Below are 19,122 nucleotides of genomic sequence, written 5' to 3'. Positions count from 1 at the left end.
GAAGAGGGGAAACTGGGCCACGACACAGAGACTCAGAAGTATTAATGGCCGAGCTGTCGTCAGCGGTGACAGTCTGTGGGGCCCAGTGGTGGACGCAGCACCCCGTACAGGGACATGCTCGCAGCCCAAAGGGCACCTGCCCTCCTGTCTCTCAGTCCACTCAACAGGACGCCTGTCCTTCGTACCCACCTGCGCGTGGCAGCAGGTGTGCCAGGGGCCACGGGGAAGGGCATGGCTAACACACCGCCATTCTTCTGCTATGGTCAAAAGCAGCACAAGTTAGATTTCACACCCATCTGAATCTTTTAGCAGAACAGTAAAATGCTCTTTTAAGACAAGTATTTAAACAGTTTGTAACAACCCGAGATAAAAGTTACTCCCAAATATGGCAAAATATATATATTAAAATAAGGCCCCCAATGAAATATGAAAATCTTTAACAAAAAATAGTTTATTGCACAAAATTTAAGGAATTCCCCAGCACACTTAAGTTTATAAAAAATCAACATGCTTTTTAAAGTTACAATTCGTTGTGCACGGTGACACCTTTCCCCTAACAGCCCCAACCTGAGGACTCCCTTTCATGAGGAAATTTTTAACAGAAATGAGTAACTTAAAGCCATCCAGTTTTCTAGACACTCTACAACATTACCCTCAAGGGTCCTATTATAACCTGAGACCACCACACACTCAGATTTGCCTGGAACGTGTCTGAGTAAGGCTCAGGACGTCTCACACGTCACCGGGGTCCTTGAGGAAGGCTCCAGGACATACTGGTCCCTTTCACTACTAGAAATCTTTACACAGGACATCTCATTCCTATTTAAAAAGTTACTCATAGGAGGAGGACTATATGCTGGGGCTTCTGCAGTGAGTAACCCTACATCAAGAAAAGTCTTCAGACGAAGGAAGAGTATAATGAGAACCTTCCCAGCAGGTCGCCCGTGACCCGGGCCCAGGCCAGAGACAAACCCTGTCACATCCTTGCCTGTTATACCTTCCAAACAGTAGAACAAAACAATGGAAATCCGTAAGATCTGTGGCATCTATCCAATGTGTTCCATGGAAAAATCAGTGATAACCACACTGCAATAAGCTTTTTTTTGGAACATAAGAAAAACAAGAAATACGGTATTCATCACACAGGATGAATAATATACATAAACATACTGTAACAGCAAGCCTGTTCCTATAAATAATCCGGACTGGACTGTTGTTTTCCATGAGTAAATTCCAAATTCCCACTTCTGCCCACAAACAGAATATTTCAAATGATATTCACTGCAGAATGTAGCCTGGGAGGTAGAAATGCCAATCAAGTCCCTTAGAGATTAAAAAAATAATAATAACCCTCAATAAATCAGAAGCAGGTGATTTCAAAGTCCAGCTTCCTCTTCCAAGTGACTTGTTAAGAAGCTTAAAGGTGGTGTCAGCTTGAACAAAAGGGCCCCAGGTCAGGAGCTGCAGGCCACGCAAGAAACATCACAGTGCGTGGGGACAGCCAGGGAGGTCAGACCCAAGGCAGGCTGGGTGTTGACAGAACTGCCACGAAGGTGGCACAGGGCGACATCAGGAGAGCAGGGGGTGCGGCTACTGCAGGCCCACACAAGCCCACAGGTGCAGACACAGGCCCACACGCAGCAGGCAAGTAAGACATGAGGGAAATGGGGGGAGGAAGAGAAATCTGCTCTCACTTGAGGATTATTCAGAATCCGTTTACCCTTTCCTAATGAAAAATGCACAGTGACCGGCTTTCACTGGGAGACCTCCAATAAGCAGCAGTGAGAAAGTAGCCACAGCGTGAGGCTGAGTGTCATGTCTTGGTTTTAAAATTAAAACTGAGGATAAGACACCCAAAATAAATAAGAATGTAAATTACGATTTTTCTTTTCTAATGGTACAAAAACAATTTTGTCAAAAACGATTTCCAACTTAAGATGAAAATAGGATATATTTATAATGAAGTCTTCAAGTATTATTTCAAGATTAACCCTGTACAAGTGATATACATATTTCAGAAGTTTCAATACTTGCTAGGGAATTTTTTTTAAACACTAAGCATCTTGGTGGTTAATGCTATCTTATCAATTAACCTTCTAATAATGTAAGAGAACACAAACAGCTTAAAAATACCAAACCGTTTTCTCCACAAAAGAGACGTAAGTAGTAAGTTGACACAAGCATATCTGACCTCAGTAACCATCAACACTTCCAACTTCATCTTCAGACCAGCAGATCTGCACCGGGGGCCTCTCTTCTCTGACAACAGTTAACTATCAGCTTAGATTTCTTGGCCAATAGGGGACAAAGTTATAACCCTCCTGGGTCATAGACAGTCAAGTAAATCTCCCACGCTCAGGGAGCCTGCTTCCAAATCAGGCTCTCACCGACAAGAGAACTTGGGAGGCCTCCACTGCCTTCTCACACAGCTGACCTGCCCCTTCTAGAAAACCCTCCAGATGAGAGGTTACAGGACCTTCTGAAGACTGTCACCGCCATGAGTTCGGCATGTCCCCTGATGACCACGATGACCACACAGGCCCTGATGGACGTATTTTCATGTGGGCCCGGGGTGGTGGGGACCGGAGGGAGGAGGCCTGGAGAAGCCTGGCTCAGAGCCCTGCAGGGAGCCTAGGTCCCTCTCTCCCCTCCTCTCCTGTGACCCCTCCCCAACCATCTCCCACGTCAGGCCAGCACATGGTGATTGGTGTCCTTATGGCCGCCAGGCCTGCCTAGGAGACAGCCAAGGTGAGTGAGGCCATGCAGGGTCAAGGGTCAGATGGGGTGGGGTGTGCACTTAGGAAAAGGCTCTCAAAAATAAAGTGAAACTGAAACAAAAAACCTTTTCGCTCCAAGAATATTTGGTTTTAGAAGGTACAGTAAATAAAATAATTATATTTCTTAAAATATAATTTCCTGACATCCCTAAATCCTACATGTACGTTACTTCCTGACAGCAGATTTTCAAAAGGCGATCAATAAAAAGACAATTCAGGTCATTCTTAAATAACATGGAATACACTTTTTAAAGATTAGCTTATGATTTTCAGTATTTATATACACATCCTACGGTGAGATAGCTATTGAAAATAAAATAAAAACCAAAGGTGCAAATAAAGTTTCATTTCTGCAGGGAGGTAAAGCTCTCGGGGAGTCTGGAAAGAGAAGCAGGACCCAGTCGTGCAGCGCTGGTGGCCACTGGCTGGCGTCACCCTCCGGCGGCCGCGGCTACAGTCACTCGACAGAGACCTCCTCCCACAAGTAACCCTTCAGACACATTCAAAAACTCACTGAGATCTAAACTAGGTTGCTAGCATTTGGTCATTTCATGGGAAAAGCTAGTTGTGATCTGCAAATGACTATTTCTCTAATCCTTGGCTCTTGTTCAGTTCTTCTACTCCTTGAAAAGGCAGATGCAAAATTTAAACTTCATCTCTTAGAAAAACACAGAGCAAACAGTCAAATAAATAATATTGATAAAAGAATATTCCTTTGGGTAGTTACAAGCACTCGGAGTGGGGGTGCTCGGCGGCCGCTGTTCCAAGCGCCTCTCTGGAGACCCTGCACTGACTGTGTCGCTCTGTATCTCCCCTGGGGTTGGCGTGATCTCCCAGGGGAGCAGCACTGGCGGCGGGATCCCCCTGAGTCCATGAGGACAGTGACTCGTGCACGGTGACAGCATGTGCCTCCATCTGGCGCTGCAGGCTGTCCATCTCCTGCCTGGGCAGACAGGGGAAGCAAGGAAAGCAGGCCAGTCAAATGAGAGCCAGAAACGATGCTGTTACTTCCCCAAGAGGCAACTGGTCATCTCCAACACAGACCCTAACAAGCCTGACTCAGACAGCAGTCTGCTCATCTGCGGCACCTTCAGGTGGCTGACAGAACCTGTCTATTTGGGAAGCAGCACCCAGGGGGGCCACACGATTTATGGGGCTCAGCATTTTTCTCTGCAGGTGCAGAGGTCTGCACACACGGGCCTCTGCTCAGGGAGAAAGTGGATGAGACAGCACTGAGGGCCTACACATGGCCTCCATTCACAGGGTCAAAAAGATGTCCCCACAGGGCCACGCCCTGTAAACACTGGCCTCAGGCTGGTGGGAGCAAAACCTTGAGCTATGTGTGGGGTTCCTAAGGGTCACCTAGCTCCAGGCAGTCCTCCCGTATGACAGGGACTGAGGGCCCGAGTGACCCCACATAGCACAGACCTGCCCAGCCTCTTCGGGGCACGTAGGGCTGGCAACAGGATTCTTCCAAGTTAAACATGCAATCTATTTTTAAAAACCAAGTGAGATAGAACACAGAACACAGTTCATACTTTAGCTGCTGGAGACAACTGTTGAGGTTCTTGAGGGGCTCCTTGCTCACGGCAGGTGGGGGCCTCAGCAGCTCCTCCAGCAGGGAGGCCGGGACAGGGCAGTCGGGGATCTTCACTGGCGTCACAGGGCCAGAAGAGCTGGTCTCGCCTTTCAGTTCCTTTCTCTGTTTTTAAAAGCACATGGTTAGAGCCCTCTCACTTGGAGGCTGACACCAACCACACCTTCCCCTTATCGGTCCCCGAACATCACAAGTGCTACCAGAGGGCATCCTAGCTCACAATGGGCCCTCAGGGAAGGCATGCCCCCCTGCCTCCAGGCTGGCAGAGCTGACAGCCACAGGGTTCAGGGAATGTTAGCTGAATGGGTGAGCTTCTTCCTAACACACGTGACCATGCACAAACAGCGCAATGCTGGCTACTCAGGAGGATGACCTAAATCACAAATGAGAACACCCCTATGGGAACTGTGGGGGCTTTCCACAAAAGACCACAGCCTTGACCCTGCATATCCTTAAGAAGTAAGTCAATTTTTAACTCCTACAACTCCCCTTTCTAGAACTTCAAGCCTTTTCCACGGATAGCCAAACAGTGCTAAATAAACCTCTGAGTCTGAGGGATTTCTTTGCACCTGGAGAATATTTATGTGGCCTGAGCAGAGAAACAAATGCTGGGTACAGAGGGTCTGGGCGGGGCTCCCCAGGCCCCCAAGCCCATCTGGCATCGCTGGCCCCAGTTGGCTCACCTACCAGGCCAGGGGCTCTTGTGAACACCACCAAACGAGCCCTCATATGGCTTATAAAGCGTATTACAACAAAATGATACCTGAATTCATAAAAAGAAGCAAAAAGCTCTTGAAAAAAACACCAAGATAAAAGGGTTTGGCCTGCTGCCAAGCACAAGACTCCAGCGCCCTTTACTGCACACAGTAGCTGCTCAGTGTTGGTTACACAGAACTTCCTGTCTGAGTAACTAGAAGGTACCCCAGCCATGTGCCCAGCAGGGGTGCCTTGGGCCCAGGGAACCTGACGGAGGTGCAGAGTCTGAGTACCGTCTTCACTGCGCCACGCCGCAGGTCCAGCCTGAGCTGCTGGTTTTGCTGGAGCAGAGTCTTCATGTTGTTCTTCAGCTCTGACACTTTAGCTTGAAGCATGAATTTATCTTTTTGGGTCAGGGAAAGATCTTCCCGCACCATCTCCAACTCAGCTTTGATATTCTAAAGAAAGGGAAGTCACACATTTTTATAAACTAAAAGATCTTACATGTGCTGCTAAGATCTTAGCTTGTATGCCACAAGTCTAAGGGGCTAGAAACGTAACACCAACTTTTCTTTTTTAAGATTTTTTTTTTAAAGATTTTATTTATTCATTTGAGAGAGAGAGAACGAGAGATAGCACGAGAGGGAAGAGGGTCAGAGGGAGAAGCAGACTCCCCGCTGAGCAGGGAGCCCGATGTGGGACTCGATCCAGGGACTCCAGGATCATGACCTGAGCCGAAGGCAGTTGCTCAACCAACTGAGCCACCCAGGCGCCCAACACCAACTTTTCTCTGATGCTGTAGGCGGTGCTGCCACGCCAGCCTATTTCCTCACCATGGTCTGGACTGGGCGGCGTCCCATTATAGTCACATCCTCAACGTCTTTACCCAAATTTCAGAGCCTCTGCCGAGGACCAGCAATATTCCTGTGTCCACTGTCTATAACGGATCCCAAGAGTCCATTTAAATTCCAAGGTCAGGGGCACCTGGGTGGCTCAGTCGTTAAGCGTCTGCCTTCGGCTCAGGTCATGGTCCCAGGGTCCTGGGATCGAGCCCCACATCAGGCTCCCTGCTCTGCGGGAGCCTGCTTCTCCCTCTCCCACTCCCCCTGCTTGTGTTCCCTCTCTCGCTCTCTGTCAAATAAATAAATAAAGTCTATACGTACATACATAAATTCATTCCAAGGTCAACTACTGAAATAAGCCTCACCATTAGGAAAAAAGAATATAAATCAATCCTGTTACTCAAGCCAGCCATTCACAAGTAGGAATCCTGGCGAGAGCTCTCTTCCCGATCCTTTTCGCAAGTGGTCAAGCCTGCACACAGATTTCTTTGTGGAAAAGTCTATCACAGACTGGTGAACTTTTCACACATACTGCCTCATTGACTGGGCTTCGTCAGATCCCATTGCTGGTACAGTTCACAGAGCTCAGCCCAGGGCGTACGTAGCACTAGGGCTTGGCCTCCTTCAGCTGTGTGACCTGGTCTTCTTTCTGAAACGGATAATGTCTGCAAAACGGTTTGGTGGAAGCGTGCGGTTTGAGGGTAACTCACGTTATGCACTTAGCACCTTGTGAGGTGTGGTCTCTGACTTTCTGCCCCAGGGCCTTTACACAGCACATACCTGTGATAACTGCTGCATTCCATCCAGTTCCTTCTTACTCTGCTGCTCAGTCAAGTTCAGCTGCTGCTTCAAGGACTGGACTTCTCTTTCTTTCTGATCCACCTCCCATTTGAGATTTTCCATCTAGACGAGGGAGAAAGTCACATGACCAAAAGAATTTTAAAGTGGCTTTCTTACGCTACAAAATTGCTCTAACTATATCTCTGAGTACTGTTTAATATCATACTTAGAAAAAATAAATATCCCTTTCCAAGCAGACAGGGAATGAAGGAACTGATGTGTCAATCAGCAGAGTCTAGCTCTGTCAGTCCTGCTAAGTGGAAATGCAAAGCCTCCCAGGCAGGTCACCTCTTGGTTCCCTATAGGCTGTTTGCTCAGCTGCTCGTCTAGCTGCTTCTGCAGGAATTGGAGCTGGGTCCGGGCCTCCGCCAGCTTCTCCTGGAACTGTGCTATTTCCTGGGAATGTTTCCCCTCTTGAATCCTAGCGTGAAAACAAGGAAGCATGAAATCACAGCACCCTAACCCCACCACAAAGTGTGCTCAGTTGAACGTTATCCATCGGGGTGACAGAAACTCACACACTGCCCACTCTGGGCAGGGACTGTTCTAGGAGCACTGTGGTGCTCTCTCATGACGAACCCTCACAAAAGCCCCTGGGAAGGACATTTTGCTAGCCCGTTTTATGGACTACAATGGGAGAAAAGCTCCCAACACGCACCCCTGCATGTGCTCAACTCAAGGCTGCCCTAATTGGAGGCTGCAGTGAACCTCAGTGGTGGGGCACAGCCCTCGGGACACGTGCCCCTCACACAGGGCTCTCTGTTCCTGGTGAAGGACCCTCAGGTGTGGAGTGGGGACAGCCATGTCAGGCCGGAAATTTCAGAGTTGAGCTGCAGGTTTCCTAAGACAGGGATTGGATACACTCCCCTTCTTAGATTTGCCTCCAGAGTGCGCAGAGATTTGCTAAAACCCAGGTGACCTGAAAGCGCTGAAGGTCCTAACTGGAAGACATGGTGGTGCTCCCGCCCGTCTGTCCCCGGCCGTGGCACTGACCCAGCCCTCTGCCCGCATGGCACTCACTGGAGACCCTCGGCCTCAGCCTGCAGCTTCTGCACCAGCTGCTCCTTGGCCTGCAGTTCCTTCTTCACCTCACTCAGCTCCAGGGTGGCAGCCTTGAAGTGGCGGCGGTTATGTCCTGCTTCCGCCTTGGCAGCAGCAACCTATAAGAACAAAAACCCACGTCACCAAGGACACAGGCAAGAACCACACAGAAGGCGCCCAATGTGATGTCTGCGAGGAGAGCTACCGCCAACCCCACCCGAGTCCCAGCTGCTCCTGCAGTTGTTTCTTCCAAAGCTTCTTAAGCTCTCAGAGGACTGAAGCCCTAACACACGCCTGGCACGCAGGCAGGCGACATACAGCCGGCCGCCGGTATCTACTGAACGAGCAAATGCATGCAAGGTTTTCTTGGTCTAAATAGTTTCAATCGTCCTCAAGTATATCTGTCTATTTCTCGTTAAATCCAGTCCTAGTTCATGTTTTTGGGGAGGAACATAGCCTTCCATCATACCAAGTACAGCAGTAAAGCTACTGATTACTATCCATTTATGACACAGTAGTCTTTTCATGATGAACGACAGTTTCTCTCAAGGAGACCAACAAGTTCTCAGAATGTAACAAAATACTCCAGTTTCCTTTCCAGTAACTCGGTTTTCTTATCTAACTGCACAAGCAAGGACTTCATTTTTCACAAGTTTAATAAAGGGCGCCTGGGTGGCTCAGTCAGTTCAACGTCTGCCTTCAGCTCAGGTCATGATCCCAGGGTCCTGGGATCGAGCCCCACATCGGGCTCCCTGCTTGGCAAGGAGTCTGCTTCTCCCTCTGCCTCTGCCTGCCGCTACCCCTGCTTGCACTCTCTGTCAAATAAATAAATAAAATCTTTAAAAAAAACTTAAAAAAATAAAAGTTTATAAAAATATTTATAACTTACGACAGTCAAATATAGAAAAAACTCTTATAAATAAGGAAACAAAACGCTAACAGTGGTTTATCACTAGGTGCAAATTCAAGATGATCTGTATTTCAATCTTTGTGATTTTTTTACTACTAGCATGTACTGTTCAAACATCCCAGACAATTTCATGAAATGCATTTAGAGACATAAATGAGGACAGTTCACAGTTACTGCCCTTTAAAAAAAAAAAAAAAAAGCGAAGGTCACATATCCATCATTTTCCGCAGCACTTCTATTCACAAATTTCCTTACACTATAAAATTGCTCTAACTATATCTCTGTGTACTGTTTAATATCATACTTAGAAAAAATAAATATCCCGGGTGCCTGGGTGGCTCAGTCATTAAGCAGCTGCCTTCAGCTCAGGTCGTGATCCCAGGGTCCTGGGATCAAGCCCCACATCAGGCTCACTGCTCCGCGGGAAGCCTGTTTCTGTTTCTCCCTCTCCCACTCCCCCTGCTTGTGTTCCCTCTCTCCTGTCTCTCTCTCTGTCAAATAAATAAATAAAATCTTTAAAAAAAAGAAAAAAGAAATATCCCTTTCTAAGCAGACACGGAATGAAGGAACTGAAAGTGTCAATCGGCGGAGTCTAGCTCTGTCAGTCCCGCTAACTGGAGAATAAAGGGAGAATAAAATTCAACTTCATTAAAGGGAGAATAAAATTAGTAAGTGAGCAAAAGATAGGAATTGGGGGGTAGAAAAGTAGGGAGGGTAGCTTACTCAGCTCAACTCCACGCAAGGTATAAAAACCAACCACAGTCAAGGCAAACGGGGGTCTGTTCATGGTGACAAATTCTTCTTTTGAGAGACAGTGCGCAGGCATGTGGGGGGCAAGGGGCAGAGGGAAAGAGAATCCCAAGCAGGCTCCCCACTGAGCACAGAGCCCAACATAGGACTCGATCCCAGAATCTGAGCCAAAGGCAGATACTCAACCAACTGAGCCACCCAGGTGTCCCCATAGTAACATGTTCTTAACAGATCTTAAAACTATACTATCTTAAGAGAATATTTTACTGTCTCACCCAAAAAAATGAAGAACTATTTCTTTCTACCTGTTATATCATCACGGAAACATTTTTAAAGGATGTGACATGCACCCTTGCACACAGGAAACACATTCTCAACATCTCTTCAGTGCCAGGCACTGGGGACATGAGGGTAAATGAGTCACGGCCCTCAAGCCATGAAGCTTATGTTCTGATGAGGAGTAACAGGCACGGCACCATGGTGGGAAACACCGAGGAGCTGAGGTCTATTCCAGCTCACAGGGGCAGTGGGACAGGCCTCTCTGCTGGAAGACTGACCGGACGCACTGGTGAACACCTGAGCATGGAAAGGAGCCAGCCAGGAAACGGCAAAGAGTGCATGCAACCTTCTTTCTCCATTGCTCTTTTAACACTAATGGGGTCATCTATTGTTCTGCAGTTTGCTTTTTTAACTCAACACTACGTGTGCGACATTGTTCTCCAGCAAATATGTCTCTACATGGCTCTGTGCATGTATCTTAGGCCCATATGACTGCATCTGGGTTAATCCAAGTCCACTCTCCTATGGATGGACATCAGGGCCCCCTCCAGCTGCTCACTGTCACCAAGGCTGTGATGACATCATTCTCAGAACACATCAGCGAAGATATCCGTACAATAAATTCCTGGAAGGGAAGTGAGGCGTCAAGCATACACATACTCAGTTTTTAGAAAAAGTGCATTCCGACAGGCTCTGAAGTTGCAATTTAGAACCAGTGGGAAACTAGTCACACACCTGTTCCTTGAGGCTGTGCACTTTGGCCTTTTCTCGCTCCAACGCAGCCTGTAAGGTGTGGACGAGCTGCTTCGTCTGGCGGTCCTCCTCCTCCTTCCGCTGCAAGACTGCCTGCACCTAGGGCACACCAGCGAAGCAGTGAGTGAGGAAGGACTCAGATTTCGAAGGCCTGTGGGGCCCCAGGGCCACGCGGGGAACCTGGCAGGATGGTGGCACACAACACCACAGTGCATTACTGACAAGCACACAAGGTAGCGAAGGAGGGAGAGTTCCATCTCTGGAGAACATGAAGTCTGAGATGGCCGTAACGTCATATGGTCGTACTCAAGCAAAGAGCAAGGAACCCAAAGGTTGCCTGTAATCGGAGCGTAGAAACACAAATACTTCCCTGGTAAGGCAGGTAATGCAGATGGATGAGGCCACCAGATACGGCAAGGGTGGGAACCAGTGACAAATAAAAGTTTATACGCTCTCTAATGGCTGGATAATTTGAAACGGGGGCTGGATTTGGCCGCTGACTGCCCCTCGAAGATGGCCCTGAAGTGCCAGGCCTCCTCCCCAAGCCCCAGAAAGGCTTGCACAGCTGGAGCCGAGAACAGGGTCCGGAGAGAGAGCCCCACCAAGGTTCAAATCCCAGCTCTGCATCACACAGGGAAGACCCTCTTATGAACAGTGGGACCAGCTTGAGCAGGGAGTCCCCTACCCACCAGGAAGCTAACGGGCGGGGCACAGTGCCTCCACAGCTCGGTAAAGGGGGCCTTAGGAGCTCCCAGCTCTGCCCCACCCCACAGAGCTGCAAGGTGGGCTTCAGACGTCACCAGATCCTCCCTGTTCTGAGTGTCTGTGACAGGGCAGCCCTCTGCTTGCGGGCGGCTGGGACAGCTGTGTGAGGCAACATGCACCAGACTGAGAGCCACCTATCCGGCAGCGAGTCCCCTGCCTCCAGCAAAGGGTCTGAGTACCTGGAGGTTCAGCTGAACCAGGTCTGCCTCCCTCTTGGCCAAAGCTGTTTCTAAGATGCTGTTGTGTTCCCGCAGAGCCGCGTTGGACTGCCCCAGGCCTGTAAGCTTCCCTCGCTCATGCTCTAACTCAAGGGCCAACTTCTTATTCAACTCCTCAAGGCGCTTTATCTTCCTCCTAAAGCCTCTGGATTCTTGAAGCTGAAACAGATCAAAACCACTGTGAAGTTATATAATTACCTATTCTCGCTAATGGAGCTAAGCTCCCCCACATCAGAAACACAACTGCACCAAGAAGCTCCAAAAGACCACCCCAGAACTGCAGCAGATGCAGCACACCACAGCTCCCAGCCCCCCAGCTTTCTTCTGGGGAGCCTGGGAGCCCGTGGAGAGCCCTTGGTGACATCACCAACTGCCACGCGTAGCATCATCTGAAGGCACAGCCTCTCTGGGCCCAAGAGTTACATGAAGTTATTTTAAAGAACAGGTTTTCTCATTATTTGTAACCAGAGTGTTCTTACTGGGGACATCTTAATCCTAACACTCTGACAACCACCACACCAGAGGGGTGCTCAAGAGAGCGTGTGGGGAGCCTAGCAATAAAGGGGGGGCGGAGAGAGGGACCCAGACAAGCGGTCAGACGGCGCATAGAAGCACAGTGCGGGTTGAGCCACAGGCCAGGTTCTGCCTCTCCAGGAGCCTTTCTCTCTGCACCTGAGCTGCACGGGGGCAGCGAGGCCCATCCAGCTGTGTGAGGACCGTCCAGCTGTGTGAGGCCCATCCAGCTGTGTGAGGACCGTCCAGCTGTGTGAGGACGAAGCTCAGCCTACCTCGTCCTCCAGCTCCAGCACCTTCTCCCGGTACTCCTCCAGCTCCTGGCTGGTCAGTGCGATAACCTCCTGGAGCTCCTTCTCCAGCATCGTCTTGCTGTGGCCGACTGCCTGCAGTTCTGCCTCCAGAGCCTGGATTCTCTCCTAACAGCCAGGACGGGAAGGTGGATTTGGTCATGGGTTTCAATACAGCATGTGACAGGCGCTCACCTCCCTCCCTGCAGGGCTGCATCGCACCCACCGCATAAGCCTGCTGACCATGCTCAACAGGCGCTGCGGTCTTACCATACTTCCTCCCCCGAGTTAAATGCTTTGAAAATACAGAAAAACTCTGACTCACAAAGAAGAACGATAAATTACTATCTGTGGCAAGCAAGCCATACCAGACACGGTAGGACTAACACCCCATGTGTGCACCCACGCTCATGCTTGCTGCGGGGTGCAGCCACTACTCTGATCACCTCGTGTGTGTTTCTTCACAGAGCCATTCTGACCAAGGAGGTTCTACTGTTTACTCCATTTTGCCTTCATTTTACTGAGGATCAAGAAGGTGAGTAGCCTGCCGAAGGGCCCATTTTACAAGTGGTGAAGCACAGACCAATCCAGGACTCTGGCTCTGAGGCTGCAGTGCAGTGGGGGGGGGGGGGGGGGGGCGGCGCAACAGACTCCCTGGGGCATTTACGGTCGATCCCTGACACCGGGGAAGCCAAAGAATCAAAAAAGAAGCAGAGAAATACTTCTAGGTTGAAGGGAAATTGCAACTTAATAAAATTTCCCCCTCCCACTATTTTATAAATTAATTAGGTAAAAGAAGTATTAAGTTTACCTAATTCGGTAAGAAAACATGCTATGATGGCTTCCCACTTATAAACTCTTACACGGAGAGAAGATCAAGACAAACTTCATTTAGTAAGAAACACGACCGCTAAACATAAGTGAAATGTTGGGTAGGAATAAACAAAAAGCAAATTAATGCAGTCGGGTAAAACTTGATGCTGGCCAAAGCCGGCAGGGAGTGGGGCACCAAGAACTTGGGGACACTCGGGAAGCTCCGGCAGCCTTCATCACAGGAATAAAAAGGCCCTGCAAGCCCAGGGCCCATCCTCCATCCTCCTCAAGGAGGACATCTGCCCATTTATCCTAAAACATAATCCAGAGCAAAAGGCTTCTGCCCCATGATATAACAGCAGGAAGAGCAGAGCCCATGCCCCTCACCACATGCAGGGTCCCTGTTCCTTCGAGTCTGAGTATTTACAGCCACTCCCGGCCCACTCTGGCCCACACCGACTGCCTTCCCCGATCGATTCCTGTCAGCAGAGCCAGCTGCAACCACCCTCAAGCTGGACACTGGGTGCTGCTCCCTCCGCTGGCCCCGGCCTGCCCCACTGGTTCACAGCTTCCCCTCCTGAGTGACCACACGCCATCAGTGGCCTGTCCCACTGGCTGCTCTGCAGCCTTCACATGGCCCGGCCATCTCAGCTACTGCAGGAGAGCCCACATGGTCTCCCTGACACAGCCTCCCCTGGCCTCGGCTGTGCTCAGCCACCACCCGTCAGTGTCTCACCACGGAAGAGTGAGGTCTCACGCTGCCCGAGCCACCAGCCAGCCCTCCATCTCACACCAGCCCACCCCCCAGGGGCCCACCGTGCCCTCGAGATGCACAGCACAGGTCTTCCTGCACGCCCGGCACAGCACTCCCCTGCCGAGATGCACCCCCCATTATTCAAGACCACTTCAAAGATTCTTTCCTTCAAAACGCTTTCCTGGACTCTCCAAATACTTCCCCCCGAGCCTCCCACACGGGCACTCAGGGAATCCCTCCCCAGACACAGAGGGGGTGTGGAGAAGGACAGGAGTGGGCAGGGAGGCTGAGGGAGGAGGCGACGGTGCGCAGGCGAGCAGGGGTGAATCGAGAGAACGCCTGTGCAGTGTTCAAGCCCCTGGTCATGTCGCTAGCACACAATACTTTACAGAAAGGCTGCCTACACCCTAGTCCTGCCCCGGGTCTCCAGACTCTCAAATGTTTATAACACATCGAATCCCCAGTACTGAGTCTGCACCACTGGCAGCCTGGCCGATAGCAGACGGGTTACCCACGTGCAGAGGGAGGTCGCTGCTACCGCCAGCCACCTGGGCTCTTAGCTGGCTCAGCTCTGCATCTGCCGACTCCTTGGCTGCAAGGGCCTCCTGCAGGCGGCGGCTAAGGATGCCCACCGCATTCTCATAGGCCTTGTGCTTGCTCTTCATCTCCTTCTGAGCGCTGCTCAGGTCTGAGCCCAGCCGCTTCATCCTCTGCTTCTGCTCTGTGATGGCCCTAGGGTGTGGTGGGCAGGACAGAGGAGTCTGAACTCACTTCCAACAAGATGTCCTGGCACCAGCACCAAGGAAAGACTCATCCTTGCCCGCCCCCAGTCCCACACCAGCTAGCTGCCACTCCTCCCAGATCCAGCATGTGGGGTTGGTATCAGCTGCCCTCACAGAGCCCAGCAGTGCACCCACTTCTGCCCTGCTCCCTTCTCAGAGCCACTTAAATCTCATGAAGATCAGAGAATACTGCTGTCCTTCCAAACGCTTCCAGTGCTCTTCTTGAATAGCAGTACTAATCTCAAAAACACAGCTCACAAGTAATCTCCAGCTGACGAAAGTAAAGGAACGCAGGACACAAGACATGCCACGGGGGTTAAAAGCCCCAAAAGGCTACCTGCCGTGTATATGCACAGCAAGCATGTCAGCCCTGCTGGGGGAACTGGGATGGGCAGGCACTGCCACACTCACCTGGCATGGAACACGCAGGTGGAGTGCCTATTAACCACAGGCAGCCACCAAACCATGCCGGGATCCCCTCTCCAGCCTTAACTTTGGAATCTGACTTCCCTGGCTGCCTAGAAGTACATCCTGTGTCCCCTCTCCTTGGCAAGGGCTCAACTGACAGTGTGTTCAGAGTTCCCTGGCCCTCAGCTGCTGTGTGTCCCCCACAGAGCTCAAGGCTGCCCGCGCTCACCCCTTCTGCCTGCAGACGCCTCGGGTCCACTTACTTGGTGGCTTCTTGCTGTAGCTCTTCAATTTGCTTCTTGAGCACCTCGTTGGCCTCTGTAAGAGCTACCATCTGCTCTTTATCAAACTGCAAAGACTTCAGAAGAAGGGAAGAAAAGACAGTGAGGAGAGCAAAGTCCTCCCTCTGCAGCCTGCTTCTCAGGACCAGGCTCCTCATGGCTCAATGGTGCTGGTTCAGGGACACCCTCAAGGACAAGGGCTCTGGAGAGGACCCTGACAGGGGTTTGCTCTTTGTATAGGCGATCACTTGAGAGCGGTCCAGAGTGCTGGAGGGAACGCCCAGGTCAACCTTTGGTTGTGGCTCTGCCCACAGTCCCCTAGGGACCACCCCTCCCAGAGCCCCCCAGGCCCCTCCCAGCACCTGCTGGGGTGAACTATGAACGGCTGACGGCCTCCAGCCCCGTGCTGCCTCCAGGGGGGAAACCTGTCCATCTGCCCGTCCTTCCAGGACAGGAGCTCTAGGACGGACTTCTTCCAGGTTGTCCTGCCCTCCGCCCTGCACAAGAAACCCCTGGGCATGATTGGCAGAACCTCAAAGTCAAATGTACCCCAGACCTGCAAATGCGTCTCCATCTCGTTGCGCTCCCTCTGCACCAACTGGAGATGCCCTTCGAGGTCGGCCATCTGCTGATGGACATGGGACACTTCCTTCTGCAAGCGCACGTGTTCTACCTCCACAGACTTTTTCTCCCCTTGAAGTTTAATTAACTCTTGCCTCAAGTCCTTCAGCTCTGAGTCAAGCCTCTTCTTCGTGGCCTTCAGCTCACCAAGGAGCTGGTCCTTGGAGGTGGCGTCCCGCCGGTAAGCCTCCACCATCAGCTGCCCAACAAGAGAGAGGCTGCAGCCAGCACAAAGTGCAGTCCCCTTCAACAGAAATGCTCGCCACTGATCTGTGGCATAATGTGTTTTGGACTACAAATAACACATTCCACCAACTCCAGGACACCATCAACTGAGGCACAGCATCACCTTACGCACCTGAACACGTCTGGGCGCTGCGCACAGGTGTCACCTGGCGAGTGCTCTCCCCTCAGCCGCACTGCCAGGCTTATGCGGGGTGCTCCCCCGGCTTGCGTCCCAGCAACGAAGTCCAGAACCACTTCTAGCTCTCCCCTGGGTGGACCTTTCTCAAAACCCTGGTGCTAGCAACACTTCGCATTCATTCCTCCAAGAGCCAACACTGGCTTCACTCACATAAAATGTGAGCCCCCGTCCTTTGCATGAGCCAGGACTTACTTCAACACTAGATCAGGGTCTAATTTTTCAAAGACATGTTAACAGAAGTCAGTCTGTGTCACAGCCCAGCCTGTGCTCTCTGACGTGACAAAAGGCCAAGATCCCATCACAGATGCCAACCCTATTCTGAAATTGCATCTTGACTTGAGACCTTAAATAGGAGGGTGCGAGCACAGCTAATGGTCAGGGCCTTTAAAACAAAACAAAACAAAAAACTGAGGGGATCTAAATGTTGCTTTCCTCTTGACCACTTTTGTTCTAGAGAAATGATTAAATCACATGTGATTTTTTTCACACACTTGCTGCGTATAAAGAAAACCAACAACACGTTTTTACCTTTTGTTGAAGAAACTGCTCCTTTATTTTCTGTGTCTGCTTTTTCAGGGTGGCGGCCTCTTGCTGTAGGTGCTCCACCTACAAAGGACATGCGCGCACAGACCTTATTGAGGCCGCTCTGCTCCCGGGGAGACAGGGAGGCCAGCCACCATTCCCACCTCCCTCTGTTTGTAGGATCATCGTCTCGGTCCCCACTGTAACCTCCAGAGACTGCAGAACAACACAGGCAAGACTCCAGTGTGACAGAGTGCGCCAGACTCCATGACTGCAGTTCTCAGGCGTCAGCTGGCGTCCCTCTTACTGAGCCAACAGTAAGACCAAATTCCGCCTCATCCAGAAGGTCCCCTCAACCCCCCTAAACTACGCACCCACTGCTTCTCGACTTGCTTTCGTGTCCTGTCTGAGAAGCGACTGGGCCCAGGGCAATGTTTGCAGAGGAAACACAGGCCCCCTGTACTTTACTTCCCAGAGGGAAACCTGCCACCGATGTCCTCATCCTTGATGTTCAGGGAGGGCAAACTCCACTGCCTGCACACCCTGCACCTTCCTCATCCTGTGTTTGTTAACGTGTGCCTACGTCAGGTGACATCACGCTGTTAGCATAACGGCTCCCAGGAGTGCCGTGCTGCTCATGTCCATATACGCCTAGACCCTCCGGTGTCTCCCGCCTTCACCCACGGACACACGACCATCCTGCCACGTGTGCAGCAGGCCCCACTATGGGCATGCAGCAGGGAAAAACCAAAAGTTCCATGCAACTTTCCCCACATCTGAGCTCCACATCATCTGTGGACAGAAATTGGGAGTTTCTTGGTAGATTTCTTTCTTTCTTTCAAAGATTTATTTATTTATTTGAGAAAGAGCAAGAGAGAGAGAGAGAGCGAGCACGTGCACTTGAGCGGGGGAGGGGGGGGACAAGCAGACTCCACACTGTGTGGAGCTCGATGTGGGGCTTAATCCCATGGCCCTGAGATCATGACCCGAGCCAAAGTCAAGAGTCAGACACTTAACTGAGCCACCCAGGTGCTCCTTGGTAGATTACTTTCAACGCACCAAGCATGACTCGGTTTCCCAGCCCTCAGCATCTACACACCCAGCAGCTACTGGGAAGCACACGGCTTACTGGTATGGGTCCCTGTCCACCCCCCACCCCCCCTTCCGAGCCCTAGGCCCTGCCCTAGAAGCGGTCTTCCATGTTTACAAAACAAGGTGCTCAAACAAAGGAGCCAACAGCCAGCACCGGGCCTTACGCATGTGATTTCCACTCAGGACAGAATGGCAGCAAAGTGTATTACCTGGCTGGACTTCACGGCTAACTCTTGCCTCAACTGCTCTAAAACCTGTGATGTCTCCTCAGTGCCCTCTTCCAAGCGCTTGGCTCCTCTGTCCAGTTCCTCCCTGCCACTCCTGGCCGCCTGCAGAGCCACCTCCAAGACAATCTTCTCATTCTGCAGGAAGCGGATGGTGTCGTCCCTGGAGGCAGCCTCCCCCTGCAGCTCCTCCAGCCTGGCAAGCAGCTCGTCGTAGCGCATCTGCAGGTCGCTGAGGGACCGCTCCCGGGCCTGCAACGTCTCCTGTGTTGAGGTGAGCTGCCTCAGCAGGTCGAGGTGCTCCTGCTGTAACACCGCAAGCTGCTGGTCTCGCTGTTGCAAAGTCAAATTCACCTGGAAAACAGGAACTCGATTCACTGTGACTGCCCTGCTCCAAGAGTGTGCGCTCAGGGCTTAGATCACCTGGACAGACGCTTTGGGGTCAGTGTTCCATATGGAAAGTTCTGGTGCGGAAGAATACCAGCAGAAGTCAACACCCGGCCAGGTCTGCAACCACAGCCGGACTGTGGATGTGACACCACAGTCCGAATTCAACGGACACCGCAGCACAGACGCGCACAGTGAGGCCAGCCAGGCAAGGATGCCGTGTGTGGCACCAGGGCAGCGACATGAGGCCACGGGGGTGCTTGCCTGCTCCAACTGCTGTTCCAGGGATGCAGCCGAGGCCGCCATCTTCTGCAGCTGCTCCTTCTCATCTTCAAACTCCTCCAGCCTCCGCTGCAGGTCCTCCTCCACCATCGTCTTTGCCTCTTGAATCTGCACAAAGGCAGCTTCCTGGTCCAACATGTCGGCCTAAGCACACAAAACAGTGTTTTTTAAAAAGCAGGATAACCTGAAGGCCACAGCAGTCTGAGTGGGAAACCCTCATCCACAGCACTGTCCTGTCCTCGACCCGCATACAGAGGAGTC

The 19,122-nt window shown here is 51.2% G+C and overlaps 1 protein-coding gene across 5 annotated transcripts in view; it reads right to left on the bottom strand.

Annotated features, from left to right (window-relative positions):
* Window positions 1-420: 420 nt before the first annotated feature.
* GOLGA3 (golgin A3) overlaps window positions 421-19,122 on the bottom strand; it is a 45,758-nt gene continuing 27,056 nt past the window's right edge. For all 5 annotated transcript variants that reach the window (XM_025861638.2, XM_025861639.2, XM_073890294.1 and 2 more), the window contains 15 exons: window positions 18,844-19,005; window positions 18,178-18,546; window positions 16,883-16,960; window positions 15,866-16,129; window positions 15,292-15,386; window positions 14,354-14,570; window positions 12,257-12,400; window positions 11,430-11,627; window positions 10,468-10,584; window positions 7,773-7,912; window positions 7,041-7,173; window positions 6,693-6,815; window positions 5,364-5,528; window positions 4,316-4,479; window positions 421-3,720 (listed from right to left, as the gene is read on the bottom strand). In XM_025861638.2, coding sequence (XP_025717423.1) covers window positions 3,501-3,720; window positions 4,316-4,479; window positions 5,364-5,528; window positions 6,693-6,815; window positions 7,041-7,173; window positions 7,773-7,912; window positions 10,468-10,584; window positions 11,430-11,627; window positions 12,257-12,400; window positions 14,354-14,570; window positions 15,292-15,386; window positions 15,866-16,129; window positions 16,883-16,960; window positions 18,178-18,546; window positions 18,844-19,005 — 2,589 coding nt within the window. In that variant the 3' untranslated portion in view covers window positions 421-3,500. The remainder of the gene's footprint in view (window positions 3,721-4,315; window positions 4,480-5,363; window positions 5,529-6,692; window positions 6,816-7,040; window positions 7,174-7,772; window positions 7,913-10,467; window positions 10,585-11,429; window positions 11,628-12,256; window positions 12,401-14,353; window positions 14,571-15,291; window positions 15,387-15,865; window positions 16,130-16,882; window positions 16,961-18,177; window positions 18,547-18,843; window positions 19,006-19,122) is intronic.

Source organism: Callorhinus ursinus, unplaced genomic scaffold, assembly GCF_003265705.2.
Source record: "Callorhinus ursinus isolate GAN/ISIS: 27379988/994484 unplaced genomic scaffold, GSC_fseal_2.0 scaffold137, whole genome shotgun sequence".
Classification (NCBI taxonomy): domain Eukaryota; kingdom Metazoa; phylum Chordata; class Mammalia; order Carnivora; family Otariidae; genus Callorhinus; species Callorhinus ursinus.
This window is presented reverse-complemented; position numbering and strand designations above follow the sequence as displayed.